We start from the raw sequence: 15,058 nt of genomic DNA, 5'->3' as shown, positions 1-15,058 counted from the left end.
GAACAGTTTAATCCTCTATCTCCGATTGACAATTTTGGTATGAGTAATAAGAAATAATTATAAAATTTAATTAATTATCTTTTATAATTTATATATATTTGTCAACAGTGATATGTTCTAATAGTTAAATTATTGTGTTATTCTATTTATTATTAAGATTCTAATTTCATTGAAGATAAGGAGTCTAGTTTAAAGTTACTACTAAGAAAGAAGACTAGACAAGTATTAAAAACTATATATATTATTATATTTGACATCAGACACACATGGTAGATAAATGGAGAAACAGCACTACAAGTTTTTATTTAGCATCTGTGCCTCATTCATTAAGTACTGAGATGCATGCATAGCACTTTTCAGCTATGTCAAGAGCCACTATATATATCTTTATTTATATATAGATGGATATATATGGAAACCCTAATTTTTGTCAGTTGAAGTGAGGTTTTTTCCAGTGAGAGTGTAAGAGGTAACTTCAGTAACGCCGTGCCAACACTGAGCAAGGCACTTTCCTTTGGAACAGTAAGCCGCACTGTTCCCACACCAGTTATATATGCTGCAGCATCTCCCACTCTTGCAGAAGAAGTTCCCTTTTGGACTGCATGTTGGATCCCCCATCACCATCGGGAGGCCAATATTGCATCCCAAAAACATTAATATTACCAGCATGGCTGCCACGCTTGATTTGTACTCACCCATCTTCTTTCTGCATTCACACAAACAATAAACTTCAATTATGACATGTAAGCACATAGTGAGTAGTTAGCAATAATCATAGTCTGAGTATTCAAATTGAAATAAAAGAAAAACCCGCCCAATGATCTATATTGCTAGTGCTATAATATACCAAAAACAACAAAACTGTGTAAGAGCATAAGCCAAATAGAAAAATACAAACAATGCTTCTTGCTTGGTGCTATATGCTGTATTGGCAATGACAAAGAATCATGGACATGGGATCTATTTATAGTATGAATTCTTACACATGCCATGAATACATTTACCTTATCCTCGCTACTTTTTCTGAAGATTTAATAATCTTAGAAATGACAACTCATTGAAATTTGTGTGTTTTTGAAACATTTTAATATTCATTCGAACAACAAACTCGATGAAATTTGTTTTGGGATAACTCGACCACAGTTTTTCAGTCCTTGCTGTGCGATCGAGTACAATACGTAAATTTGTTTCCCCACTTCTGATTAAGAAATGGAGGAAAATAACTTTTATGTGTCCCACATCTGATTGAGAAATGGATTACAGCTCGTCTCCCTTGAACCATATGCAAGCAAACAGCATATTAGTCAATTGAATCGGCTATTCAGAGTTAACGACTGTAATAAATTAATAAATCTTATCTAGAAGTTCATCCAATTGATTTTCAAGTGGATTAATAAATGAATAAATTTTAATTCATCTTCTTTCTTCATTACTTCTATCCATCGAATGAATGAATGAGTTTATATGATGTGTATGAAATAATTTTTTTACCTTTATTTTTGAAGTGAGTGGATAAGAAAGGAATTACAGGTCGTCTTCTTTTAGTCAACAATATATTAGTCAATAAATTCGGCTGCTCAGATTTAACGACTGCCATGCCTTTCTCCTCGTCGAGAAGGATATTTTACTTATTTAATTATAGCTAAAATCTCATCTACAATTTTATTGTAATGATTTTCAAATGAATTAATACATACAATGAATAAACTTTAAAAACGTGCAAGAGAATTTTTTTCTTGTTTACTTCTGTTCGCAAGATGAATGAATGAGTTTAAATAATGGGTATGAAATAAAAAATTTACAACTTTTTTCTTAATTAAATCTACACGTTGGGTGCCCACAAGTTGGGTGCCTTAGTTTTTGTGAGCCATAGTTTTCCAAGTAAATGAATGTATGGAAATTTATTTTTTATCGACAAGTTTGGGTGCCTTAGTTTTTCATGTATGGATGATGTGTAAGAGTTAATTTTCTTTAATACATATATAAAATCTTATCAAGAAGTTCATTTTAGTCATTAATTTATCACTTTTATTTTTCAACTTGATGAATAAATTAATAAATTGTAATGATGTCTAAGTAATTTTTTCTCTTAATTACATTCATATAGCACCTTGTCTACAAGTTGATTGCCTATGTAAAAATGAGATTAAATGGTGTCTTAGACATTGTTTTCTTATATAATTGAACATTATCATATCCACAAGTTTACCACCTTCATTTCTCAAGTGAGTTTTAAATGACTACAACCTTGTAAATCAAAACTGTCCTTGTTAACAAAATTTGAAGTTATCTTGTTTAAAATTTGTATAGAAGATATCATTATAATATTTTCAATGATATGAGGCAAGAGCCTACAACACAACACTACTTCATGAGTCTCTCATCTAGGAGGTCTTGGATTGAATAATTAATTTCAACAAATAATGATAAGAACTAAACTAGGCTTTTGTCCATGACCTATGAAAAAAAGAAAACTTATCTTTCATAATGTACACACTCATATATCTTTTAATTATATATAGACATGATAAGTCACTTAAAGAAGTATTAATATGTAAGTTTTTGAAGTATTAGATAGCAACCAAAAAGACAGTGGGCTGACCCTAAGGTACAAAAAGGCTAAAAAGTCAATCAGAGGTTACCTCCTAGTCATCTAACTGATACCAACTATGAACTTTAAAAAGCATATAGTGTCCATAGCTACAATAATAGTACCATCAGTCCTAAAACTAGCAGCAAGAAAAAATTGAAAAATATACTAGGAGCACTTAAACAAATTGTTGTTGTCAGGCCCACATATCGTTATAAGCATAAAATGAAAAAACTTGTAGGGTAACCAGTTTAAAGTAACCAACAACATTAAAAAAATAGAAAAACACTAGACCCAAGGCTATCTACCCCCCTTATTCCTAGGATCCTCATCCTTCTTCTCCTCCAGTGCATCCTTATTAACATCAACCTTCCACCTTGACTAGTTTGTCCAAGATTGTCTTCAACTAGTCCCCTACCAAGAACCCATAAATGGATCGAGTTGTGTTACTTTCCTTGTGTAGGTCCTTCTCATCTTTATTCAATTGCAAAAAGTAAAGGGTGGTGGCCATGGAACACATGAATTTGGTGGAGAATTCCACCAAAGTGTAAAATTTCTAGCAAATACCAATGTGGTTGTATGCCAGATCCTTTATTGACTACTCAAGCCTATCTAGTCTAGCCTTGCTATGGCTCTATATATGGCTATGCTTTCCTCTTTTCCCCTCCACGTTTAGGAGTATTGCTCCTGGGGGAGGTGATGTCTTCCTCCCCCCCACTTCTAGTTGAGGTGGCATCAAGGGTGTTAGAAATATGAGAGGGGCTAAAGGGGCTAGGGATAGGCTTCATATCCTGAGGGAGTCTCTTATTTTTGTCAGGTTTAACATCACTTTTGGTAGATTCAGAGCTAGAATCATGCTTAGGGGGGACATAAATTTTCCATCTGGAGGTGTATTAATTTGTAAGTTATTTGTGTAAACTATATAATATTAAACTGATGTTTCAAAAATATTTTTGAAAGAAATAATATTATGATTATTGATATGTTTTGTACTACTTTAATGGAAAATGATATTTATTACTATATAGCATTTAGAACTCCATATTTAGTATGACTAGTACAAACAAATTATACCACAAGTAACAACCAATACAAAAACATGTATATAAACACCAGCTACAACAAAGCCCATCCTAACAAAAATGTAGATCCATATTATCATTACTCATAAGATATATAGAAATGATTACTTGAGATTAGGGTATCGTTTAATATTTTTCTTAACTTTTTATTCCACCCATGTGGTCCATTTTGTAACTTGTTCCATCCACCTCAAAATCTTACTTGAGAGAATCTAATAATTTTATTAACCTTTTTGTCCATGTATGTATTCCATTTTTAGCTTATACCATTTTAAGTACTAATATGTAGATTATTCATGTAAACTATATAATATTAAATTAATCTTGTTGGTCCTAATCGATACTAAGAGGGATGGGGGTGGTGAATTAGTACCAACTCTAAAATCAGTTATTCTTCTAACCTCTCCAAGTATATTAACTAAGAACCACTTGAGTAGTAACATGATTATAAATACATTGAGATAGAAATAAGTAAACTCACACAAAAGCATTCATCAATGAATACATATATTTTGTATGTGGATACCCTCAATAAGGGTGAAATCTATAGTGGGGATAATATACCCACTAGCCTTTTACTACAGATAAAAGGTTGTCCAGTAAAGAGCTACAACTTGTTATTTTTGAGAAAACATTCAGTTAAACATTGCAATAATGTATTAAGATTACAATCAATTAGCTAGGGCTATCTAGTTACAAGATTTAGTACTTCTTGTAAGAGGCACCTTGTTAAAGGGTTTAAGATATACTTGATGTTGAAGCATGCTCAGTTAAGAGATTACAACATTATTACAATTGTTAGAAAACAATCAAATGTCATCTAAAAATATAACACTTCTTTCTTGATAGATCTTCAGTGAGTACCCTTTGAGATACCTCAATCTCCTCTCGTCTCTTGGGCAAACTATGTGATATCCTTTTGTATCACTTTATTTTTCTCTTCTTTGCTCACCCATGTCTATAGTGCATGGTTCTAATTAGGGTGATATGTAGCTTTGTGTCTTAATCCTATATGTAATAACTTTTGTCTTTCATTCTCTTTTTCCTTCAAACTAGATAAGTGTACCATTCCTTCCATCTCCTTTTTTTTCACACTTCTTTTTTTACTTACACTAGCTCTCTTTATTTCTTAAGCATCATTCAATACACACACCAAATCATTTGAATGTGTGAAGACTCTCTTTTAATCTATGTGTTTTGAAACTTTAGGAGAATATCCAACTCAAACTAGTAAATTCATATTTTCAATTCCAACTGCTAAGTGGTTCACAAGAAACACCTAACACTTTTGATGTAGGGTCTATACTAGTAGCATTTATATCTATTTTGGGTTTCATCTCAATTTATTTCTCCTATCTTCATTTCATCATTCTTGTCAGAATGCGTACCATATTTGAATATTTGTCATACCTGATCTACCTTGTCCTAGTGATAACTCTTCATGTTGAATGCACAATAGTCTTTGCCTTGTCTCATTCTTTTGGGCGAACTAGTGAAGATGTCTACTAGTTACCATGATATGGTGTTTCTCCTCTACCAGTGGTCAATAAATGACAAGATACTTCAGTTACACATCATTATTCTAATATGACCAATTTGGTCAACAATCTCCCCATTTGGAATTGATGAAAAAACATATAACATATCTTTGATACTGGTAGAATCTTTACTAGTAAATAGACTTACCCACTTTTTTCTATTCTCTATATTTTAATTTATTTTTCTCCATCTATGGTGCATCTCTGACTTGACTTCTTCACCCAACTATACTTACGGTCAAGTCCCCTTATCATTTTCATTCCATCTATGTTTTCTTCTTTCTTCCTATCTCCCCTCTGCGATCATCCTCTTTAGGCTTTATCTCTTTATCTCCCTCATTGATCTTCACTTTTGATCCTTCCTTGTCTAACCTTTATGTATCCCTTTACCTTTAGCCTTTTTCATTCCTTCTAACTTTGTATCTTTTATCTTCCCTGTCATCAATGAAAATTGGTATCTTTCCTCTATTGATTCTAGCCATGTATTCCATGTGTCTAGAACCTTTTGGAGTGTCATTGTTAGACTAGTAATTACTAGGAAGAATTGATCTAGTTCTTTGATAGTGTTCTCAAGACTTGTGGATAGTAGCATACATGACTCCTTGACATGTCCTTGGATAATTCCTATTGTTAGGAATAAGAAACATTGTAGCTCAAAGAGTGTGGAGTTCCTTTTGTGTTGTTCTATACTAACTTGGATGATCAAATGAATAATTTCCTAAATTTGATCGATGTACATGCTAACTAAACTAGTTGATACATCAAAATATGTTTGAGTGACTTGTAGACACTCAGGAGTTGTTCTTAGAGTATCATTTAGATCTATCAAAAAGTTTTATGAGTTTGATGTTGTGTGTAGAATTGGAGAGATATCCTTTGATAGTTCAATTATAGTATCTCTCTATACTACAAGTTTTCATGTGTGATGCTCAATAAGTTGTTTGAGCTTCTCGTATTCGTATTTCTTGTTGAGTGATCCTAGTGCCTCACTAATTTCAGAATTCTTGACTACAATATGTGCCCTAATTGATCAATAAGATCTCTACTAGTTTCATAATGCACATCAACAACTATTCCTATGAGTAATGTCCTTTCTTTGATCAAGGTTTGTACTTGTTCCTACCTTAGGTGAGCTTTGTTAGAAGCTATAAGTTTCTTCAATAAGTGATTATGGTGATTGAACTCTTTCCTTCTCAAATCATGCACTCTTCTAGAATACTTGTCCATTCATTTTTACTTGTCTCGGGATCCTCTTCTTCATGACCATGTTTCTCAAATATTTCTCCTTCATCTTTACAGCTTGAAGATTATGATAAGGAGTATGTTTTTGAAGTATTATATAGAAGACAAATGATGAGGAGGATTTTATTGATCTCTTATTTTTCCTTATCCACTTACTCTACTTAGACACATCTCTTTCTAGTTTTAGAATTTTCTTTGTAGATTTAAGCCTTGTAGAGCTTGTGAACTTTTTTGGTGTTGATTACTTAACTAGTTAGTTAGCTTCATGCTATACACCTCTATGTTCTTGTAGGGTTTCTCTTTTGTGTCCCTTCTTTAACTTCTTTTTTCTTTGTCCTTTTCTTATATGACCTTTGTGGATGTGATTTCCTCCACAAGTTGATTCTATATTTGCGTACTTGGTGGGGCATTATTGAGAGGCATTGTTCCAGCTCTTTGGATTGTCAATTTTAGACTGGTAATTTTTGAGAGGTGTTATTCCAGTTCTTCAATAGTATTCATGGGACCTATGATTAGCAGCACATATGTCTTCTCAAAATCTCCTTGGCTAATTCCTATTATTGGGAATAAGAAATGTTGTAGCTCAAAGACTGTGGAGTTCCTTTTGTGTTGTTCTACAATAACCTAATTGATCAGATGAAGCTTTTCTTGAATTCATCTTAGTATACATGCTAGCTAAACTAGTTGATGTTTGAGTGACTTGTCATTCCTCATGAGCTATTCTTAGGGTATCATTTAGATGTATCATAAACTTTTGTGTCTTATATCCTACAAAGGATTTGAGAGATATCCATTGATAGTTCAATTGGAGTGTCTCTCGATTTTGCAAGTTTTTGTGAGTGATGATCAATGAGTTGATTGAGCTTCAAGCCTATTCCTATTTTTTGCTAAGGGGGTCTGGTTCCTCACTGATGTCACCATTCATTCCCTACTTGATCAATAAGATCTATGTTAGTGTCATATTGTACATCACTAAGTATTTTTATGACCAATGTCCTTTCTTTGATCAAGTTTTGTGCTTGTTCCTATCTTGGGTGAGGTTCCTTAGCCACTAAAATTTTCTTCAACAAGTGATTATGATGATTGAGATCTTTTCTTCTCAAATCTTACACTCTTCTAGTATACTTTTGTTAGACTGGGGTTACTATTGCACCAAAAGATAAATATGTTAATGCCCAATAAAATCGCTCAAGTCATAGTACACAAGAGAAAATTAGCCCTTTTCACAAATCTTGAGGGTAATGCTAAACATTTTTCTAATGATATCCCCCTTAGCTTTACCCAAGGGTTTTAAGATTCAACCTATGACCAAGCTCTAATATCACTTGTTAGAGTGGGGTTGTCATTGCAACAAAAGACCAATCTATTAATGCTTGATAAAAATACTCAACTCAAAGTACATGGGATATGGTGAAGCCCTTGTCATGAATCATGAGGATGACACTAAAAAAATTTCTATCAACTTGTTCAATTCATTTTGAATTGTTTTAGAATGTTCTACTTCCTAAAAATATTAGTCAAGTAGTTCACCTTCATCTTTAGAGCCCAAAGATAATGATGATGATGATGATTATAGTGTTCATCTATTCTTCATCTTTTTCCACTTATATGTTTTACACTCTTCTCTTCTTATTTGTAGCTTCCACTCTATAGATTTGAGCCTTATAGAGATTGTGAAATTTTTTGGTGTTGATTTATTGACAAATTGGTAAGCTTCCTACTATAAACCTATATGATCTTATAGGGTTTTCTCTTTTGTGTCCCTTCTTTAACTCTATTTTTCTTTAATTTGTCCTCTTCTTCTATGACCTTTGTGGATGTGATTTCCTCCATATGTTGAGTCTATGTTTGTTTACTTAGTGGTGCATCACCGTCTTTCTTCATGCTAAGTTGTTCATGACTTTTCTATCTCTATTATTGTGGTAGCTTAGCTAGCTTGGAGGTCTCAACTTTTTCGAGTTCTATTGGAGTGACTTGAGGGCTTATTATTCCTGGTTATATTTCATTCTTAGCATATATCCCATTGTGAGTTGTTACATATTCAAGTTTTCTTGGAAAGGTTAGAGGGTTTAATTTAACAAGTTCTTCATCTAATTGTTCATTATATCCCTCAAATACTACTACTCTTCTATGTCCTGCAAATGCAATTTTTTTACTTATCCTTTTTTTTTGCCAGATTTGTCCCATTTTTTTTGTAGGGTTGTGTATGCATGTGTAATTCCATTGATATAGAATCTAACTCCATCCTTTGATTAGTCTTTGAAACATGTCTCTTTCTTTTCTTTTTGTTATTAATGCAATATTTTGTTGAGTCAATAATTTAGAGGTGTGTGCTTGCACACACAATTCTCTCTTTATTGGGTTATATTATGTCCTAACCTTTGATAGTGAGTGATCAAAAATTCTTTTGAATTTCCCTACACTAGTTCTCCACTTATTTGTGATGACTTCTTCTAACTCTTTTGGTAGCACCTTATTTATCTATTAGGTATCTTGTTGTAGGTTTTCATGCTGACTACTACTGCACTTATAATACTATTATGATCACTTTCATGCATAAGAGCATATTTATATCTTATTGTGTTATAACTTCCAGTGTGAAAAATGTAATTTATTATGCCATCAATAGAAAGAGGAGTAGGATTTCCTCCGCTTCTTATAGGTTTCATTGTTCTAGATGATGATTCACCTATAGATAGATTTGGTCTTGTCTAAATGTAGATGTTGGTTTCTCCATGGCTGCCCCTTTAGGTTTCTTCTTCTTTCTCTTATCTTCCTTATTGGAATCTAGTTCTCATGACATTGACTCTCTTCCTAAGCTGATATGGGTAAAAGTACAAACATGTGTCACCCTTTTACAAAGGAAAAAGCTAATATCAAAAAAAAGTGTTAAACTTCAACAATGTAAAAGTCATATTTTTGTTTTGAATTTTAAGTTGGTGTAAACTGATGAAATGTGTATAAAAGGACAAAGCATATGTATGTCATTTTTAATTTATTTATAAAAAAAAAGAATAGTACAGTTTTATAGTTTTCAATGACCTTTTTTTACAATGTTAAAAATCAAGAAAATTAGGGGTTATATTTCCCACCACAAATATAAATACAAATAAATGTTTTTTCATCTACATTTGAAGTATGTTGTTGATGACATATGTATCTAGAACTATCAAAAAGAAATTTTAAAAAATATTATATATTTTGTTTATAATAACTATTCTAAGTTGAATTTTTCATAACTTAATTGTTTTTCATTCCAACAATCTTTTCCATGGTAAATCTATGTTAACCATTACAAATGTTATATATTATTAAAGAGGACTCCGTCCTCTAGAAAAATTCATCATTTTTAAATTTTTCAATATCATCTAATAATTTTTATATTTTTCTGAATGGGCATCATCCTCAATGTTGAAATACCTACTTGCATTATTTTGAAATTATTGTAATCGACATTGTCTCACCTATAAAAAAATTATATTGGCATAATTCTAACTACAAGTTCCATCCAGTGGTTTTTTCTTTTTTTGAAACCCTAATTATGATGATGAAATTGGCCTCTAAAGTGTTAAGTTCTTCAAAAATATTAAAAACATGGAAGAAAGTGCCACATTGGATGACATATAGATAATTTTGGTTGGATTGGATCCAGTTTGATTAGTATGACTGAAAAGTCATCTACACAAGGCCACATATGTGAGCTTAAAATTCTTATCTACTTTAAACAATAAAATAGGTTATTTATTTTAAAGGTAAAGTTTTATTTTTTTAATTGTTATATTTAATTCAATAAAATAATTTTTTTATGTTAAAGGTAATTTTTTATTTTTTATTTTTTATATTTAATTAAATACAATAGGATTTTTATTTTAAAGGTAAAGTTTTTATTTTAAATTGTTATATTTAATTCAATAAAATAGGCTTTTTATTTTAAAGGTAAAGTTTTATTTTTTTAATTGTTATATTTAATTCATATTTTCATTTGTATTATTAAAAAAATTAAGTTTACATGAAATTTTATTGAACTAAATAAATTTTATTGAGGAAATTTTTGGAAATTAGTTTTAAAAATTTATTTTTTATTAAAATTAATTAATTAAAGTTATTGTTTATTTAAAATTTATTAAATAATTTGATATAAATCAATTATTAGAATGAATTTAGGTTTTTAAAACATTATGTAAACTATTAAAATTATTCAATAGTTCAATTATTTAATTTATTTAATATATATTTAATAATTTGTTTAATCTAAATTTAGTAATGTTTTAATGCAACTACTTGTCTTAAGATTTTGTAATCTTACAGATAGTCAAATATAATAAGCTTCTAAAGTTGAAAGTTTTGTTCTAAATATCTATGATCTACTATCATTTATATAATTGAATTTTGAAGTCTTTTGTATGCAACTAATTTCAAGCTCTCTATTCATGTTTTTCTGCAATGCAGAATAAAGTGAAAAGAGAAAATAGATATGATCAAGTCAAAGGTGACTAGAAGAAAGGATGGGAAAAATGTAATGTAGAGCCACCAACTAATGATCCATTAATTAGAGTTGAAGAAGATCCTTTTGAAGTTCCAAAAAGTAGTAGGACATCTAGGAAATATGGTTTACAGTTGGAAACTTTTCTAGAGATGAACGAAGACTCTCTTTTCAAAGAAATTGAATCATCCGAACACATGATGCTTGAAAGTAAAATTAAGCTACATCTAAAAAATATGTTGGAGGAATTTTTTGAAAATAAATCTTTGATTAGTAAAGCATAATTATTTGTTAGATTATTTAGAAAAAGAGAAATCAGTCCTACTCTAGAGTTTTTATGTGTGAACAATAAGAAAAGCTCAGAAGATAATCTCAAGGCAACAATCATTCATAATTTGATAGATGCATTAAATGCTATTGATAAAAAAAAAGTTGAGTAGTTGATTTAAGTGTTGCATGGAGAGCGTTGATGACTACAATTATGAGAAAGGATTTGTGATAGAAAAACCAAGTTCAAGCAATTTTTGAAATGCTTAATCTATCTAGAAGAACTTTTTGAAGATACATAAAAGGGAGAAATTTTCTTGATGAGAACATTGAAAAGAACTAGGTTAATATTTGTCAACTTCCTCAAAAGGATAGAATTTTTGAAGATGTTAGAAGACAGGTTGTTGAATATTGGACTAGTCAGTCATGTGTTTCTTCTAATAGAAGAGACACTATACAGATAAAAAATAAAGAGAGGTATGAAAATAGCACATCCAAAACACTTTGTAGACAAAACACAATGTTAATTATTTGAAGCTTTCAAAAAATAATTTGCAAATGTGAAAATTTTTCAAAGAATTTTATAGAGGTTTCCCTCATGTTTTGTATGCATAAATAAGGTACATAAAACTTGTTATCAAAATCATGTTGAGTCTCATCTTTATTTACAATCTTTTAGAAAAGCTATGGCAACACTTAAGCCAAATGTGATCATTCCTAGAAGCACAACAGAATTTGTCAAGTCTTTGTAATGTGATAATGTTGAAGAATCAAATGAATTCAATGTACAATGCATGTAAAAATTGTGGAGAGTTGCAAAAATTTCCATATGAAAAGGAAAATATTGATGTTTCAACACCAGTTGTGTGGAATAGATTTGAGTATGAGATATATCAAAAAAAGAATGGAGAAGACTCAAAAAAATAAGCTTTGAAGTGCAATTTTCCATATGGTGAGTTTATGGATAAATTCTGAACTATGATTTATCCACACATCCATTATTGTGATGGTGCAAGATGGAAAGTGAAATAGTTTTGAGATTCAAAAAATTATTTTCCACTAGGATTTATTTTGTCAATTGTAGACTTCTCTAAGAACTATACTTTTTCCCCTCAATCTAAGATTCAAGTTAAATATTATCACTCAGATCAAATTACAATTTGTGTACAATTTTTCTATAGACATGCATAATTAGAGGTGGATGGGGTAGAAAGTATGGATCTAGATGAACACATTATAATCAAGGCGGTCTATTTTTTTCTTAGCGATAATAGGGTTCATGATAGGAGCTATTTAGGTCATTATTTTGGAATTTCTTTGATGATCTCATGAATCATGGTATAAATTTTTTAGAACATTGGATTTGATCTTATGGTTGGGCTAGTATGTGTATTCGAAAGTTAAAATTTAAAATTTCATGCACATATTTAATTAACTAAACAATTGATTATATATTGATTTTATTACTCATTAACTTATTTTATTTTTATTTTGAAGGGAAATTTAAGTCTACAAAAGCATTGAATTGGCTTGCAACACAACATGTGAGATGGAATGTTGAGTTTCTTTGGAACTTCTTTGAAAGTGGCCATGGAAAAGGAGAGGGTGAAGGAGCAAGAGGATGTGTAAAGTGTGCACTTTGGCAACACGAACTTTCAAGTATAGTATTTTTATATACTAAGAAAATTTGATGTATAGGACCATCTGCTAGATACTATAGGTGCAAAGATAGAGAAAGAAAATAAAGTTGTGGAATGGTGTTAATCTCATTTTTCTCCTTGTGATACAATGTATAAGAATTTCTTATTTTGGGAAGTTAAAGGTAAGCTTTCCATTCTGCTTTGACATGATTACTTTAATATTTTGATTATTGACATAGATACTTACCAATGTAATGTGTTGCAGATATTAATTGATCAAATCCTTACAATTGTCACCCCATTGTTGGAAGTAGAAGATTGCATCAACTAATGACTACTGGACAACACAAACCTCTAGCAATTTAAGTAAGAGAAAAATCATGTTTTTGTGATGTCTGCATTCAAAATAATGCAATGGGTCAATGTGACAATATTGTGAATGGTTATATGTCTGAATGGACATGGATAAACATAATCAAAATTATCCCTTATGAAGAAGATGACAATGACATAGACATTCATAATCCTATGTATTCAACTAATTATGAATGTGTTTCTGATTTAGTTGTTCCAAGTGAGTTTCTACAAACATGTTTGATTTTTATATTTATTTGTCTTCACATTTATTTATTTACAGTTTCCATTATTTTTTAACATCTGTAGGTGACGTTTCTGTTTTCTATGTGGATCCTCAAAATGTGGAATGTGTAGATTATTATTTACTTCGATGCACAAAAGCAAAAATCAAGTTGACTAAACCAAGTACAAATGACAATAACCAATCATATATCCAAATAATTTTATTTTTATAGAAGGTACAAATTATCCCCTTATGGCATGTATACAAATAATTAGAGAGTGAGAGATCAATTGTAAATAATGGTTTCTTTTCTAGATTATTAAGAATATTCAATGAAGTAAAAATCTTATTTTTTAGGCACCTATTATCACCAAATGAAAGTTGACCACTATGGTGTTCAATTTATTGAATACATGCCTAGCCAAAAAATTTTGCATTACAGCCACTTGATTTTAGCCAAAAAGATTTAGTTTCACATTATGGAAAAAAAGAAAGTAGCAAACCAAAGTGGAGGATAGATTGTTGGAAATGAGAATGGAGTAACTGAGAGGGGGAGGGGGTGAATCAGTTCCCACAAAAACATTTAACAGTCCCTTAGATGTCTAAAATCTTGATCTTAGTTACAGATTAATGAAACTTGATAATGCAGCAAATACTAATAATTATTAAGAACTGATAACCAAAACAATTCAGTAATCATGAACACTAGAGACACCAGATTTAACATGGAAACCCAATATGGGAAAAACCACCAATGTAACTAGTTATTGTTTTTCACTCTTCTAAAGTGAGCCCTGTTAGGAGCCAACCCTGTTAAAGGTTACAAAACACACTGTTAGATGTGACCTTGTTAGAGGATTTAATCACCCTGTTAGTAGTGGCCTTGCTAGAGGTCTTTAGAACAATTCAATTGAACTGTCACCTTGTTAGAGGATTTATAGAATGGCTGTTAAACCAACTCTAGTAAGAGATTTTGAGTTCATTGTTACAATGGTTAGAAAGCAACAATGAAATGACCTAATATAGTGTGCAACTTATCTTTGATGATTGTAGATCTCTGTTATGCTTGACTGGATCCTCACTGATCAAATACAACTTTGTAGCTCCTTTAACACATTTGATCCTCCATCAGACTTTTCTCAACATTCACCTCTTCATACTATAATTCACATTCATAACTTTTTCATAATCACACTTCTCTATTTTTTATTTTCAAATTGAGTGACCATATATACCTTCCAGATTATCTTAGTCGGCTCAAATCACTGACCAATAATCAAACAATATACAATAGTCGGCTAGAAATAATTAAAATTACAAACTAACAAATCCCTTTACTGGCCGACCCTGCTCAGTTAATACTGTTCAGAAAATAATTCCTATGTTAACCGACTGAGCTTGGTTAATACAGCGAACTCCATGACAACCCTTCAATCGCCGGGAGAACTTGGTAAGTACTGAGTTTCCATAGATGACCGAGTGAGCTCGGTGGAAATTGTCTTGGTAATCATTGAAACCTTCATTTACCTTCCTGACTCGATAAACACTAAATCCTTCGTTTACCTTCCTGACTCGGTAAATACTAAATAATTCGTTTACCTTCTTGACTCGGTAAATACTAAATCCTTCGTTTACC

At 31.0% G+C, this 15,058-nt stretch overlaps 1 protein-coding gene across 1 annotated transcript; it reads right to left on the bottom strand.

Moving 5' to 3' along the window:
- Nucleotides 1–223: 223 nt before the first annotated feature.
- LOC149555452 (basic 30 kDa endochitinase-like) lies at nt 224–923 on the bottom strand. The gene is made up of 2 exons (XM_089833630.1): nt 895–923; nt 224–706 (listed from the first exon to the last, which is right to left on the bottom strand). Exon 2 carries the CDS (start codon nt 697–699, stop codon nt 421–423), a length of 279 nt encoding a protein of 92 aa, XP_089689756.1. The 5' UTR covers nt 700–706; nt 895–923; the 3' UTR covers nt 224–420.
- Nucleotides 924–15,058: the final 14,135 nt, after the last annotated feature.

Source organism: Cupressus sempervirens, chromosome 5 (assembly GCF_028749045.1).
Source record: "Cupressus sempervirens isolate cs-2001-9-10 chromosome 5, ASM2874904v1, whole genome shotgun sequence".
Lineage (NCBI taxonomy): Eukaryota > Viridiplantae > Streptophyta > Pinopsida > Cupressales > Cupressaceae > Cupressus > Cupressus sempervirens.
Note: the sequence above shows the minus strand (reverse complement) of the source record. Positions and strands in the feature narration are given on the sequence as shown.

What these genes read in the sequence shown, in the direction of transcription:
- LOC149555452 (XM_089833630.1), bottom strand. Translation starts at nt 699, where the DNA reads ATGGGTGAGTACAAATCAAGCGTGGCAGCCATGCTGGTAATATTAATG.